At 36.3% G+C, this 16,218-nt stretch overlaps 1 protein-coding gene across 1 annotated transcript in view; it reads left to right on the top strand.

The window, feature by feature from the left end:
* The first annotated feature begins 2,857 nt into the window (after window positions 1-2,857).
* LOC111544753 (ceruloplasmin-like) overlaps window positions 2,858-16,218 on the top strand; it is a 40,020-nt gene continuing 26,659 nt past the window's right edge. Inside the window, 7 exon segments of the mRNA XM_023215423.1 lie at window positions 2,858-2,909; window positions 2,912-3,008; window positions 3,829-4,064; window positions 5,787-5,999; window positions 7,679-7,849; window positions 8,538-8,780; window positions 11,718-11,889. Coding sequence (XP_023071191.1) covers window positions 2,858-2,909; window positions 2,912-3,008; window positions 3,829-4,064; window positions 5,787-5,999; window positions 7,679-7,849; window positions 8,538-8,780; window positions 11,718-11,889 — 1,184 coding nt within the window.

Raw genomic sequence — 16,218 nt, 5'->3', positions numbered from 1 at the left:
CTCTTCTCTTGGTTCTCCTGTGGGTGGTTTCTCCCAATGCTAAGGTCTCTCAAGGAGACTCAGCTTTTCTGAATTCCTTCCAAGATCTGCTGGTGACTTTAAATCTGCCAAAGCACTTGGTGGCTCAGGCAATTAAATGTATACACAATCCTAAATCATGGAATGTGATCTACTCCTTGAGAGCTAAAGTAACCTTGAAGTGAGGCTAGAATCATATAGATGGTTCAGCCCAAACAATTTGGTATGTCTTTTAAAACAAAATGCCACATGTATTACTTGCTACATTTTATATTTGATCTCTTCATCCAAAACTCCAACACTTTTTGGAGTATCGATATTTGGAGTATGTGGCATTTTCTTAAATATGTATAGACATCTATGTGTACACATGGGAAAAATATACTTTGATTTTGTGTGTTTTGAAAAATAGGCCAGGTGTCGTGGCTCATGCCAGTAATCCTGCCATTTTGGAAGGCCTAGGCAGGCAGATAACTTGAGGCAAGGAGTTTGAGACCAGCCCGGCCAACATGGTGAAACTCCATCTCTACTAAAAACACAAAAATTAGCCTGGTGTGGTTACACACTTGTAATCCCAGCTACTCGGAGTCTGAGGCACAAGAATCTCTTGAACTCAGGAGGCAGAGGTTGCAGTGAGCTGAGATTGGACCACTGCACTCCAGCCTGGGTGACAGAGTGAAACTCTGTCTCGAAAAAAAAAAAAAAAGAAAAGAAAAGAAATAAAGTATAGTATATTTGTATATTAATAATATATCCAAAACAGGAAAAGCTATGCTGCAGTTAAAATGAAAGAACTAGACTTCCAGGTATTGACATAAAAGACATCTAAGACATATACTTGAGGAATAAAAGCAAGCTACAGAATTATACACACCATATTCTTTACATTTTTAAAAAATTTTGGTGGATATATAGTAGGTGTATATATTTATGGGGTACATGAGATGTTTTGATACAGGCATGCAATGTGAAATAAGCGTATCATGAACAATGGGGTATCCATCCCCTCAAGCATTTATCCATTGAGTTTCAAACAATCCAATTACATTCTTTATATTATTTTAGGTATAGTTGTTAATATTGACTATAGTCACCCTGTTGTGTTATCAAATAGTAGGTCTTACTCATATATCATATGATTGTGTTGTCTTAATATTTCTTTCTTTTTTTTTTTTTTTGAGACGAAGTCTCGCTCTATTGCCCAGGCTGGAGTGCAGTGGCCGGATCTCAGCTCACTGCAAGCTCCGCCTCCCAGGTTTACACCATTCTCCTGCCTCAGCCTCCGGAGTAGCTGGGACTACAGGCGCCCGCCACCTCGCCCGGCTAGTTTTTTTGTATTTTTTAGTAGAGACGGGGTCTCACGGTGTTAGCCAGGATGGTCTCGATCTCCTGACCTCGTGATCCACCCGTCTCGGCCTCCCAAAGTGCTGGGATTACAGGCTTGAGCCACCCCGCCTGGCCTGTCTTAATATTTCTAACCATGGGTTTCTAAACCGAAATCAGAGTCAAACTTTTGAAACACACTGTGGCTTTCCAATTCTAAAATCTCAAACAATACCTAATAGTAATAGATATTACAATACGTGATAATACCCAGATCATATCAATGGCTTATAAACACTCCTTCTCCTTTCCTTACTTAATGTATTCTCAGTCAAGGCACTCTGTTTGTTCAATAAATTTGATATTTAAATTTAACATTTCTTGGTAGCTCCAGGAAATAAAAAGAATAAATGCTTCCTAATCTATAGGAGTTATAACCTCCTGGAGTAAAGTAAATACCACATGGAAATGTAAGCAACAGTCTGAAGCAGGATGTGTTTGGTTGACAGTCTGTGTTACAGCTGGTGAATTCAGAGAGGAGCATGTTTGTAAGCTGAAATGGTCAGGGAAATCTTTACTGAAAAGGTGAAGTTTCAGTTGAGCCTTGAAGAATGATAAAAATTTGGATTAGTTGAGAAAAAGAGAGGCAGAGGGAGGCAAAATCAGGCTGGGAAATGGGTACAAATAAGATGGGAAAAATTCAGAAAGCACATTATCACAAGAAGGAAAAGGAAGTACTGTAAATAACACTTGTTAAATGTTGCCTATGCATCAGCTTCCTTGTGTGTCCGCAAGCTCCTCTATAAGATGGCTGTCATTGAATTTACACAACTTCCTAACTGGGTAGGTAATACTATCAATTTATAAATGAAGAAATGAAGTTACATAATTACACATTGCTGATAACTGACAGAGCTAAGAGTCAAATCCAGGCTGTCTGATTCCAGGTTTTCTGCATTCTGTCCCACCTCACACTGTGTTCCTAGTAAGAAAACTCCCCAAAGGGAAGGGATCATATAAGTGAATTCTGGGGACAAATCTGGAATATCAGAGATACCAGATTGGGGCCTAGATTATATGGATAATCTTAAATGCTAAGAAATTTGAGAATAACTTAATGAAAATCTTAAATGACAAGAAATTTTCAATTATCATCTAGTAGTAAAACTTGATAAAGGTAGCATTTCAAGAATTTTCTGGGAATGATATGTAGAGTGGACTAAATAGTAAGAAAGTGGAGACTGGAGACTAGACAGGAGAATATTCCTATAATTTAGGAATAGAAAATCATTATCGAGGGACAGTGGATGATGGGCAACCTAACGATCCAGTGTGTTGTGCAACATTTCACCTCACTTGACAATAAAATCCAAAACTACTTGAAATGCAAATGACATATATGCTAATGAAGGAAGACATAATATGTGTAAATAGACACAAGTGAAAGAAGAAAGCCTGGATTATAAAAGGTGGGCAAGCCCTACTCAGTTAGCTTCTCCAGACTCTGAATTGGAAAATGAAGGCGCTTTTACCATTGATCTTTCTGTTTTTTATTAGTTCTCCAAGTTGGGCAATAGGCACTACTACACAGGCATTGAAGAAAGCATTTGGAACTATGCTCCTTCTGGTAAAAACATGCTCAATGGAAAGCCTTTTTCTGAAGACCTGTAAGTAATCCTTTGCATTTAAAAAGTTGCTATCTGAAGCAAAAGTTGGTAATTGTTGATCATTGATGAAATGCTGATGAAGACTTTCTCGTGACTGACACTTGCAGGGCACATATGCCATTAGAACCAAATTTTTTTTAGTTTGTTTAGCTTAAACATGGTATGGAAAAGAGGTAGTAAATCCAAAATTGCTCTTTCCTGGGATGATCACCACTCATGTCCTCCTGACACGTTATTTCGCAGATCATAGCTAATTCTGTTTATCGTTAATTTTGTTCACATGATAAGGTATAAAACAACACTTTCCTTTTGATATGTGTGTAGCTGTTTTCTCGATTTTTCTCTTCAGATAATTGAGAGAGGGAAATATAGAGGACATGAGTGGGGTTCTGATTTACCACGGTTTAAGAGGAAAACACCTTAATGCTACCAACAAATCCACAAATCCATTTAAATGTGTAAACAGTCCTAAATCATGGAAATTGATCGACTATTTAAATGCTGAAGTAACCTTAAAGTGGGGTTAGAAACTTAGACGCAGTTCAGTTTAAAGAATTTGGTATGTCTTTTAAACCAAAATGCCACATGTTTTACTTACTACATTTGTATTTGATTTCTTCATTCAGTATTTCAACATTCTTCTCACCAATTACACCTGTTTTTAACTCCCTTCAAATTTTCTCCAGCCTCTGGGTTTTATCTGCCAAAATTAGGCTGTAGAGCTTCTGACTTCTCATTTTAGCTTATTTAACCTTTGTTTCTTATTTGCTTATTTAACAAAAGTCAACATTTGTTAAAGTTCTCTCTTGTTTGTTTTTAGAGAATTTCTACAAGGAAGTCAAGCAAGGAAGAGCTTTGTTTATAAAAAGGCGTTGTATTTTCAATATACTGATAATACATTTCAAAGGATCATTGAAAAACCATCCTGGTTGGGATTTTTAGGTCCAATGATTAAGGCAGAGACTGGAGACTTCATTTATGTACATGTAAAAAATAATGCTTCAAGAGCTTATAGTTATCATTTTCATGGACTCACCTACTCCAAAGAAAATGAAGGTAAGCGGATCCTCTTTCCTGATATTGCTGAGTTTTGCTTATGGAGAGAATGAGCACATTGCATTAGAAAAAGCCAGGTGATCAGCATTATGAGCTACATGGAGTTTAGAGTGGATGCAGACTCTACTTCTCGTATATTTAATGTTTATCCCCAAGACAGTCATTTTTCAGTTTCTTATCTTGAGTGACAGCCCTTATGCAATTCCTAGAAAATAAAACACTTTCCCTTAATCAGCAGAAAAGAAAAAAAAGGCGTTTTGTTTTGTTTTGTTTTGTTTTGTAGGAAACACAGCTAAATGTTAGGTTGGCAGAAATCCTGTTCTGCCCCCACCTCATTTCCATTTCCTAGTAGATGAGGATCACCCTCTGGGAAGGTATCAGTGTCAAGAGAAATCACTGCTCTCCAGACAGAATCTTCTCTCCTACACAACTATAGTCACAGATACATCATGATTTTGAAAAAAAGGAAGGGAAGAGAAAGCCAACAAATAGGATTTTTGAGTTTTTGGAAGACAACAAGGAAAGCTAGGAAGAGAGAGTTTTGACTTGTCTTTAGTAGAACACAGATATTTTTTCCCAGTGTTTGAAATACGGTTTTTAAAAGGCCTATCATAAATCTTTAGAAAACTGGAACTTTAGGCCAAGTTGATAAGAGTACCACCTATAGGATATGTGCTCCTTCCAACAGAGCCTCTATGATAATACAGGGCAGTGGAAATCCCACATGCCATTCCATTCATCTGTCATTATTATTTTGCCATGTTACATGACCATCTTGCAATGATTATTGCCCTTTAAATATATTCTATGAAAAAATTAAAAGAAAAATAGTCTATATTATAGACATACAATGTGAAAAATGTTAACAAGCGTTTGCTTTATTTGTTTATTTTTTAATCAAGTTTTGAAACTTAGACTGAGGTTTGATGATTCCCTCAGGGAAGCATGAAGAAGAACTAGAAACAGGCCTTGAATTAATCCTCTGGACTGAAACAGACTCAGGAAATCGGACCATGACTGGAGCCAATTCCAGATGGGCCGCTGGGTAGGAAGAAAGTACAAAAGTCAGTCAGTCATAATTTCTTCATGATCAGTGTGGAACAGGAGGGTCCCAAAAGAAGAACAGAGAATCAGAGGCTGCTCATATTTCAAAGTTTTTTATTGACTAAAGGAATTTTATTCATAGTTAGCAGGATCCCAGCCATGAGGGGTAAGGATCTGAGGCAACATTTTAGCCAGAGAAGAAGAAAGAAAGGAGAGACAGGTCCAAAGTCAGAACTGAGGTAATAGATCAGAGTAGTGGCATGGGCCACCTTCAGATTGCAGTGGGCTACTTGGAAGTAACAGGGACATCCTTGGATGCCCTGGGCCCCAAGTCTGACTGGCAATGAAGAAAATATGGAGGGCAACTCGGAAGTCCAGAGGTTACCTCTGCATCTGAGATCTAGGCACATGGTAGGTGCAAAATAAATATTTGTTGTGTCTATCAGTAAAGGTGATGATAGTCTATTAATATACTGCCTGCCTCATTCTAATTTAGTCTAAAAACTGCAGCCAAGCTGAGCATTCAGGTAGAAGCCAACTAAAGGGGATTTAGGGAGGTAGGAATATGGGAAATGGTGGGGAGAAATGCAAAATAGCTTAATGGAGGAAGCCCGAGTCACATTCAAAATAGTGTTATCCAATATTTACTGTAACCACAGTGCAGTATATGTTTTCCAGGTGCCATCTATCCTGATAATACAACAGGCCAGGGAAAGGAAGATGACTATCTGGAGCCAGGGAAACAATATACCTACAAGTGATATGTAGAAGAAAATCAGGGGCCGGGCCCCAAGGACAGTAATTGTGTGACAAGGATTTACCACTCCCATATAGACACTGCAAGAGACGTAGCTTCGGGACTTATTGGACCAATTCTGACTTGTAAAAGAGGTAACTTTGTTAAAAAATCTCATTGCCGTAAAAGAGTAAACCAGAATGTGTAGGCTGTCCTCTGCTCTCCTAGAGGAATTTTACCATCCAAGGCACTCCTTTTTCCTGCCCTAACCTTGGTTTTCCAGTCAAGAGTGGAAACTCACCATCTTGGACTCTGAGCACTAGATGGCGATCTCAAATCCAACCCTCAGTTCAACCAATAATGCAGGTTGGTCACTAGATGGTAGTCAAACCCAATGAACTTCACGTCAGCCATCTTCATTCAAAATTACTGCCACCTTCTTGTGTTTATGTTTTAAGTTGAATCCGTTAGAATCATCAGTTTATTAATTCTTGCAAGGAGGAAGTTTTACCGATATGTTTTTAACTTGCAAGGGAATATAGAGTTTTGAAAATTCTGATTTGGTTCGTTAAAACAAGATCAACAAAGCGACAGCACTAGATTCATTATGAAGTTAATGAGCAAATTTAACTTCCTATGACAATCAAAGTTTAAATTTTAGGTGAATAAACAGCTCTCCACAATAAATATTTTAACAATTGCAGTTTCCTGTGGCAAACACACAGTCTCATGATTACAAATTACATTCCTTGGGACATAACTTTTTTTTTTTTTTGAGACAGAGTCTCGCTCTGTAGCCCAGGCTGGTGTACAGTGGCTTGATCTCGGTTCACTGCAAGCTCCGCCTCCCGGGTTCAAGCAATTTTCCTGCCTCAGCCTATACAGACACATGTCACCACGCACAGCCAATTTTTTTGTATTTTTAGTAGAGGCAGGGTTTCACCATATTGGCCAGGCTGGTCTTGAACTCCTGACCTTGTGATCCTCCCGTCTCGGCCTCCCAAAGGGCTGGGATTAAAGGTGTGAGCCACCGCGCCCGGCTGGGAGATAACTTTTTAAACCAACTTTGGAAGAGCTTTTTGCCCTTCTCAAACTTGCAAGGAACTCAATTGCATAATGGCAAGACTGCTGAATGTTCTGACGATAAAGTCCAAATTCCTTTTGTCTTAATTGCTGCCTGTAATCTTCTCTACAGGTACACCCCAGCAAACTTCTCATCCTTTAAATATCAACCGAGGTGTTACTGCCTTTAGAAAAGATTTCCATACCCAAGATTAAATTAACCAGCTCCGAAACACTGAGCTCTTCCCTGCTATAGAACTTTACACACTATAGTATCTTATTAATTATAGCGTCTACCCTTGATTATATGCCCTGCCAGGGTAGATAACTGTCTTGTTCACTTCTATGAACTTAATTTGCCATAGTACCTAACACATTACAAATATTCAATAAATATTTGTTGAATACAAGCATAGAAGAATAAATAAATTGGTATGAACAAAGTTATCCTTCGTTTGAGGAAGTACAAATTTTGAGACTTTGAACAATCTCATGCGATAATGGTCATCAGATGCAGACACTGCAGAAAGTTACTGATTTGATGTAGAGATGAGTATGGATTATTTAAATATGGCTTCATATAGATAATATGCTTTTAAAAGTTTGTTATGAACTTTACAAAAACTGGCATCCCACATCCCAAACATTTACCTTTTTCATGTGCCCTAACAATTAACAAAACTGTAGATCATAAAAGTAGTTTAGTTATATCTGTAACAATGGTTCTAATTAATGTTTATATGAAAAGTAAGAAATGTGTTTTTTGTTTCAGGGACACTGAATGGAGTCACTGAAAAAGATATCGACAGGTCTTATTTTCTGCTGTTTTCTACAACTGATGAAAGCAGAAGCTGGTATAGTGATGAAAATATTCGTGCATTTACTGAATCTGGCAAAATTAATACTAGTGATCTCGGTTTTGAGGAGAGCATGAGCATGCAATGTACGATTAAAAAGAACTTTCTCATACATAATATCTTATAATTCTAACTTCTATGATCATATTCAGTCATTTCCCTTTGTTCAAGTTTATTTAGTTGAGTTTATATTTTGCAGCATTTCACTCATTGTATACTGGGTTGACATGCAAATGCAAATCACTAGTTAAAGCCTACTCATTTCCTAAGTCCTATAGCAAGTAAAGTTTGGTCAACATTTGTTTTCTGAAGTCTGATATTGATATAAATAGATGGTAAATACCTAAGAAAGATGTAACTTTAAGTAATAAAATATGGAATAACAAAGACATAATTGACCAAATATTTTATGAATATGTGTTTTTATCCGACATAGAATTTTTCAGAAATGATGTCGTCATAATCCATCACCCTTATCCTTGCTTTCTTCTCTCATGAACTTAGTTTCTATTTTTTCCCCTTTTCACTGCTTCCTGCCTTTCAGCTGACTTTTTCTCCTCTTTCCTTTAAACCTTTGTGCTCCGCTCACTTCTCATCATACACAATGCATATGGACTCCTTTCCCATGAAACACAAATCAGATGTTGTAGATTATGTATGAGAACAATGTTGACATTGTGAGGTTTGTATTAATATAACGAGGAAATACATAGAATTTTTACAAGGTTGCACTGATCTATCATGCCTGATTGATTAATACACATTTATTTTCAGCAATAAATGGATACATCTATGGAAATCTGCCCAATCTCACCATGTGTGCTGAAGATAGGGTCAAGTGGTATTTTGTTGGCATGGGTGGCGAGGCTGACATACACCCCGTCTACCTCCATGGACAAACTCTGATCTCTCGGAATCACAGAAAGGACACCATTGTGGTCTTCCCCTCCTCACTGGAAGATGCCTTCATGGTGGCCAAGGGCACTGGAGTGTGGATGCTGGGATGCCAGATGCATGGTAGGGATTTATTAGTTTTGCGTAACACAGAGTCAGAGAACTTCCAAGGTCATGCGCATTACAAATGTCTTACCTTACAAATGAAGAAACCGATATCCAAGAAAGTGATATGATTCCTTTTGGAAACAGTCAGTGATGGAGCCCAGGACCCTGACAACTTTTCACTTGATTACTATAAATCCTTTTAAGTATACAGAATTGGGTTGCTGTTTTTACAAAAAGTTTTATATTCATTGTGAGAATATAAACCCTGAGTGTCAGACAGAGCAGATATTATTACAGCTTTTTCTTTAATTGAGGAAACAAGTATCAAAATCCTGTGAGAAGCAGAGCAAGAAATTATGCAGAACCCAATAATTCTAATTGATTACTCAAGTAAACCTCCTTATTTTTGTTTATTTCCCTCTCCAATCACATTTGCCGTTTAATAACAGAACGGTCAGTTATGATGTTATTTATCTTTTTTATTCTTGAATATGACAAAACTCTGTATATGATCATGTAAATGTTCTGTGTTATTTTTCAATCAGAAAACATAATTTTCATTAGAATTAAGGAATTTAACTTTATTTTTTTGGTAGAAAAATGGAGTTTACTTCTCTGATGAAAACCTTTCTTTTTGTAAGTCCTAAACGTTGGTTAGTATCATGTTTCAATTAATTATTCAAACTAGATGATAAGTATTTATAAGGATTTTCTATGTGCTGCATCCCTCCCAGAGGTGTAAGGAAAAGAAGAACCATTCACGACTATTATAACTCAAGGACTGAATTTAGTGATAAAAAGCTGTCACTTAGAAAAGATGATCATTTTCAGACTAAAATGTAAACTTGGCTCCACCAATACGTATGTCCTATTTACCTTATTCTCAGATCATGCCCTCAAGCCAGTCTTTCCACCTCAGCCCTGCAGAAAGACTACTGTCAGCCCTAGACCAAGTGAAAAAACGCCTCAGAGCCTAGTTGGCTGATGGGATCCCATCACTTTCTCCTGTGTGTCTTCTCTTTCTATGTCCTTCTGAAGCTTTTCTGCTCTTTAATTTACTCCATTTTTTTTTTTTTTTTTTAGTAATTACAAGAATATATAAATAGACCTTTGCTGGAAAGAAAGGTAGGAAGGAAAGAAAGGAGGAAAAAAAGAGAGAGAAATGGAAGGAGGAAAGGAGGAAAATAGGCAGAAAAATAGGTGGAGGAAAGCAGGCAGAAAAAGTGAAAGAAGTCTAATGCAGCATACATTAGCCTGTTCATACCAGCTCAAAAGAGCTGAGAGTTGGAAAAAAAAAAAAAAAAGGTAACTTCAAATTAGTCACAATGGAAGTGCTTACACTGCAAAACATTAGCACATAAATCGGAGTTTGTGTTTAGTTTAGGAGAGCTGCTTTAAGGACACACCATTAGTCCAACTCCACCCCACCACCATCTAAGCCACTGTGATCAATTTGTGTAAGTATTTGAAAACCTGTTCACTATGCACTTTCACACAACATAAACATGAACATGTAGAAAAAAAAACACATAGCTATGTTTTGTGTTTGGTTTTATGTAAGTAGATCACACTGCATATAATATTCTGTTGTTTTCATCACTCATATCAAAGTCTTGAAGTCTCTTTCCATGCATTCCCTATACATTTAGCTCATTCTTTTTAACTGTTGCATAGTTTTCCATATTTTTGTTGTACTGTAATTTATTTAACCATTTGCGTACAGACAGATGTTTAAGTTGCTACTGCTTTTTTGGTTTATTAACAATGTTATAGTTAACACCTTTTTTTTTTATTTTTTGAGATGGAGTTTCCCTCTTGTTGTCCAGACTGGAGTGCAACGGCACGATCTCAGCTCACCACAACCTCTGCCTCCCAGGTTCAAGTGATTCTCCTGCCTCAGCCTCCCGAGTAGCTGGATTACAGGCATGCGCCACCATGCCCAGCTAATTTTGTATTTTTAGTAGAGATGGGGTTTCTCCATATTGGTCAGGCTGGTCTTGAACTCTCGACCTCAGGTGATCCGCCTTGGCCTCCCAAAGTGCTGGGAATACAGTCATGAACCACCATGCCTGGCCTTAGTTAATACATTTTTATATGTCTCTTCATGTGTGTGAAAATATTTCTCATGACTCTCAAGAAGTAAAACTATATAATGGCAGAGAGCTTTTTTTTTTTTTTTTAAGTCATGCTCTGTTGCTCAGGCTGGAGTTCAGTGGTGCAGTCATGGCTCACTGCAACCTCAATGTTCTGGGCTCAAGCAATCTTCCCACCTTAGCCTCTAGGGTAGTTGGCATTACAGGAACACACCATCACACCCAGCTGATTTTTTCTGTTTTTTGTAGAGATGGGGTTTTGTCATGTTGCCCAGGGCTGGTCTCAAACTCCTGGGCTCAAATGAGGCCGCTTGCCTTGGCCTCCAAAAGTGCTGAGATTACACATGTGACCCACTGCCTGCCAGGGCTTTTAATTTTAACAAATTTTGCCAAATTGTCTTCCACAAAGTCTATATTAATTTCCATTCCTACCAACAGTGCCCCGAAACTAAAACGCAGGACTGATCTTCTCATGCCTTTAGTTTCTTTCTTCCAGCCAACTAGTTAATTGAATAAACCAACCAACTCATCAGTGACTAGTAGTAGTAATTTCATATTTATGAGGGAAGATGTTCTTGGACTCTCAAATTCTTCTCAGTATGTAGGTACCATCTTCACATAAGAGTTGGTCCAAAGCTGGTTATTATTCTCTAATAATATTCATTTAATATTCATTTCTGCATCCTGACTTTTGTACTTGTTTCATACATCTTAAATTTTTCCATACATTTCATACATCATATTTCTCAAAGAAATAGGAAGTCTCAATATTGTTGGCTAAAATTGAAAATATGTATTGACCAAGAAAATTGTCTTAATGTTTTAATAACATTCTCTATCTGGGTTTATTGTTTTTCAGAGAGTATGCAGGCATTTTTCAAAGTAAGTAATTGCCAGAAACCTTCAACAGAAGCCTTCGTTACTGGGACACATGTTATACATTACTATATTGCTGCTAAGGAAATTCTTTGGAACTATGCTCCATCTGGTATAGATTTCTTCACTAAAAAATATATAACAGCAGCTGGAAGGTAATGATTCACTGGCTAAAATATTTATAGTTAAATAATTAAGATAACTGAAATATTTCATAATCTAGTTCCTTCTAAAAAGGATTTAGGCATCTAATTAAAATATACTGATAAAATAAATAAAAGAAAATAATTGGAAAATTTTGAAGCTAAGGAGCATTGCCAGACAAAATTCTTCTCTAAATGGCCTGGCCGACAGTGTAAAGGAAAATATACTATTCATCTTTTTCCTAGCACAAACCTTAAAATGGATTTATTTTATACTTATGAAACATTTAACAACATAGCAGACAATGTCATCAATAACATTTTATTAAAATTTTAAAACATTCTTTATGTGTGACTTATACACTCCTGCTAAGATCTGAAGGCATAATTAAATCATTGAACATAATATCCTTCAACTATATTCTATAAATATTATTTACTCAATAACACCTAAGACTATGCTAGCAATTGTTGTCTTAATAACCAAAAACTAACACTAAAATACATTACTCTAGCATTAGCATTTAAAAGTAGGCAAAAAGTTTTTCTGATAGTCCAACTGCCAAGTATATTTACCATATTGAGGACAACAGCAGATTTAATTCTTCTGGCTACTGAATGAAGATGCATGTTAGAACAGACAAAGTTCTAAAACCACCAGAAAATAACTTTCTTTATGATACTTATTTTTCTCTAATTCACTCACAGGAATTTGAGAAAGCAAAGAATATTATGTCAAGTAGACATTTTCCCTTCTTTTTTTTATTGTTTTTTAATGATACATGATATTTGTACAGATTTAGGGGGTACATGTGATGTTTTGATATGTGCATACAACATGTGATAACTAAATCTGAGCATTTAGGATATCCATTGTCTCAAACATTCATCATTTCTTTGTGGTGGAAACTTTTCAATTTTTTTTCTTGTGGCTATTTTGAAATATACGATATATTGTTGTTAACCATAGTCACCCCACTGAGTTATTGGACACTAGGGCATATTTCTTCTATCTAATTGTATGTTTGTACCCATTAACCAACCTCTCTTCATTATCCATTACTCCCCACCACCACCCCCAAACATTCTTCCAAGCCTCTGGTAACCAGCACTCTATTTTCTACCTCCATAAGATCAACTTTTCTAGCTCCCATGTATGAGAACATATGATATTTGTCTTTCTGTGCCTGGTTTATTTTGCTTAATATAATGTGCCCTAGTTACATCCATGTTGCTGCAAATGACATGGTCTCAGTCTTTTTATGGCTGAATAGCATTCCATTGTGTATATATACTACATTTTCTTTACTATTCACCTGTTAATGCACACTTTTGGGAATAATGCTGCAATAAACATGGAGGTGTAGTTACCCTTTGATATACTGATTTATTTTCCTTTGGATAAATACCCAGTAGTGGATTGCTAGATTGTATGATAGTTCTAATTTTAGTTTTTTGATGAAACTCTGTACTGTGTTCCATAATGGCTGTACTAATTTACATTCTCACCAATAGTGTGTAAGAATTCCTTCTCTACAACTTCAGCAGCATTTGCTACTTTTTGTATTTTTTGATAATAGCCATCTTAACTGGGGTGAGATGATATCTCATTGTGATTTTGATTTGCCTTTCCTTGATGAAGAGTAATGCTGAGCATTTTTTCATATATCTGTTGGCTACTCATGTATATTCTGTTGAGAAATGTCTCTTCATTTGGCCCTTTGCCCACTTTTTAATGGGAAGATTATTATTGTTATTATTATTATTATTATTACTGTTAAGCTCTTTGAATTCCTTGTATATTCTGGATATTCATCCTTCATCAGATGAATAGTTTGCAAATATTTTCTCTCATTCAACGGGTTTTCTTTTCACTCTGTTGATTGTTTCCTTTGCTGTGCAGAAGCATTTTAGTTTAACATAATTGAAATTATCTATTTTTGTTTTTGTTGTCTGTGCTTTTGAGGTATTAGCTATAAAATATTTGCCTAGATCAATGTCCTGGAGTGTTTCTCCCATGGTTTTTCTGGTCAGTTTTTATATTTGGGTCTTATATGTAAGTATTTAATTCCTTTTGAGTTGATTGTTTGCATATGATGAGATATGGCCTCTAATTTCCTTCCTCTGCATATGGATATCCTGTTTTCCCAGCACCATTTATTGAAGAAGGTGTCCTTTCCTGAGTGTATGTTCTATGTTCTTGGCACTTTTTTTAAAAAAAGAAGGTTAGTTGGCTGTAAATATGTGGACTTATTTCTTTCTGGGTTCTCTATTCTTTTTCATAGGCCTATATGTCGTTGGGTTCTCTATTCTTTTTCATTGGCCTATATGTCGTTGGGTTTTCTATTCTTTTTCATTGGCCTATATGTCATTGGCCTATAGGATTTTTTTTCTATTTTTGTGAATAATGTTATTGGTATTTTATAGGGTTGCCTTAAATCTGTAGATTGCTTTTGGTGTAATGGTCGTTTTAACAATATTAATTTTGATCCATGAGCATGGGTGTCTTTCCACTTTTTGTGTCCTCTTCAATTTCTTTCATCAGTGTTTTGTGATTTTCCTTGTAAATATCTTTCATCTCTTTGGTTAAATTTATTCTTAGGTTTTTTGTGTGGTTTGGTTTTTGTTTTGTAACTATTGTGAATGGGATTGTTGTCTTGATTTCTTCTTCAGCTACTGTGTTATTGGTATATAGAAACACTACTGATCTTTGTAGGTTGATTTTGTATCCTGCAACTTTACTGAATTCATTTATTAATTCTAAGAGTTATTTGGTAGTGTCTTTAGATTTTTCTATATATAAGATCATGTCATCTGCAAAAAGAACAATTTGACTTCCCCTTTTCTAATTTGAATGCCTTTTCTTTCTTTCTCTTGCTTGACTGCTCTGGGTAGGACTACCAATACTATGTCAATGGGAATGGTAAAAGTGGGCATCCTTGTCTTGTTCCAGTTCTTGGAGGAAAGGCTTTCTGGTTTTCTCTATTCAATATGTTAGCAGTGGGATTGTCATATATAGCCTTTATTATGTTGAGAGTGTACCTCCTATGCCTGATTTGTTGAGAGTTTTTGTCATGAAAGGATGTTGAATTTTATCAAACACTTTTTCTGTACCTACTGATACGATCGTATGGTTTTTGTCCTTTATTCTGTTAATGTAATATATCACATTGATTGATTCGCATATGTTGAAACATCTTTGCATCCCTGGGGAAAAAAAAAACCACTTGATCATGGTGTATTATCTTTTTGATATTTGTTGGATTTGGTTTGTAAGTATCTTTTTGAGGATTTTTTCATCTATGTTTATCAGAGATAAGTAGTTTTCTTTTTTTGTTGTGTCCTTGTCTAGTTTTGGTATTAAGGTAATGGTGGCCTTGCAGAATGAGTTAGGAAGAATTCTCTCCTCTTCAATTTTCTGAAATAGTTTGAAAAGAATTGGTATTAATTCTTCTTCATAAGTTTGGTAGAATTTGTCAGTAAAGCCATCCAGTCCTGGGCTTTTCTTTCTTGGGGGATATTTTATTACTGATTCAATCTCATCACTAAATATTGGAGTGTTCAGGTTTTCTGTTTCTTCCTGGTTCAGTCTTAGTAGGTTGTCTGTGTCCAGGAATTTATCCATTTCCTCTAGGTTTTTCTGTTTGTTACAGTGCAGTTGTTCATAATAATCTCTAATGATCCTCTGTATTTCTATGGTATCAGTTGTAATGTCTACTTTTGTATTTCTAATTCTGTTTATTTGTGTCTTTTCTCTTTTCTCTTGGTTAGTTTAGCTAGTGGTTTATCTATTTTGCTTACCTTTTTTTAAACTGACTTTTCATTTAGTTGATCCTTTGTATTTTTTTTTAGTCTCCTTTTAACTGAATTCTGATCTGACCTTTATCATTTCTTTCCTTCTACTAATTTGGGGTTTGGTTTATCTTGCTTTTCTAGTTCATTGAGGTGTATCATTAGGATGTTTACTTGAAATCTTTCTACTTTTTTTTTTTTGAGACAGAGTCTCGTACTGTCATTCAGGCTAGAGATCAGTGGCACGATCTCAGCTCACTATAACCTTCGCCTCCCTGGTTCAAGTGATTCTCCTGCCACAGCCTCCCAAGTGTCTGGGATTACAGGCACCCACCACCACACCCAGGTAATTATTGTATTTTTAGTAGAGACAGGGTTTCACCATGTCGGCCATGCTGGTCTTGGACTCCTGACCTCAAGTGATCCTCCCACGCTGGTCTCACAAACTGCTGGGATTAGAGGCGTGAGCCACCACACCCGGTATTTTTCAACTTTTTTAATGTAGGCATTTATTGCTATAAAATACTCTCTTAGCACTGCTTTTGCTGA

Source organism: Piliocolobus tephrosceles, chromosome 2 (genome assembly GCF_002776525.5).
Source record: "Piliocolobus tephrosceles isolate RC106 chromosome 2, ASM277652v3, whole genome shotgun sequence".
Classification (NCBI taxonomy): domain Eukaryota; kingdom Metazoa; phylum Chordata; class Mammalia; order Primates; family Cercopithecidae; genus Piliocolobus; species Piliocolobus tephrosceles.
This window is presented reverse-complemented; position numbering and strand designations above follow the sequence as displayed.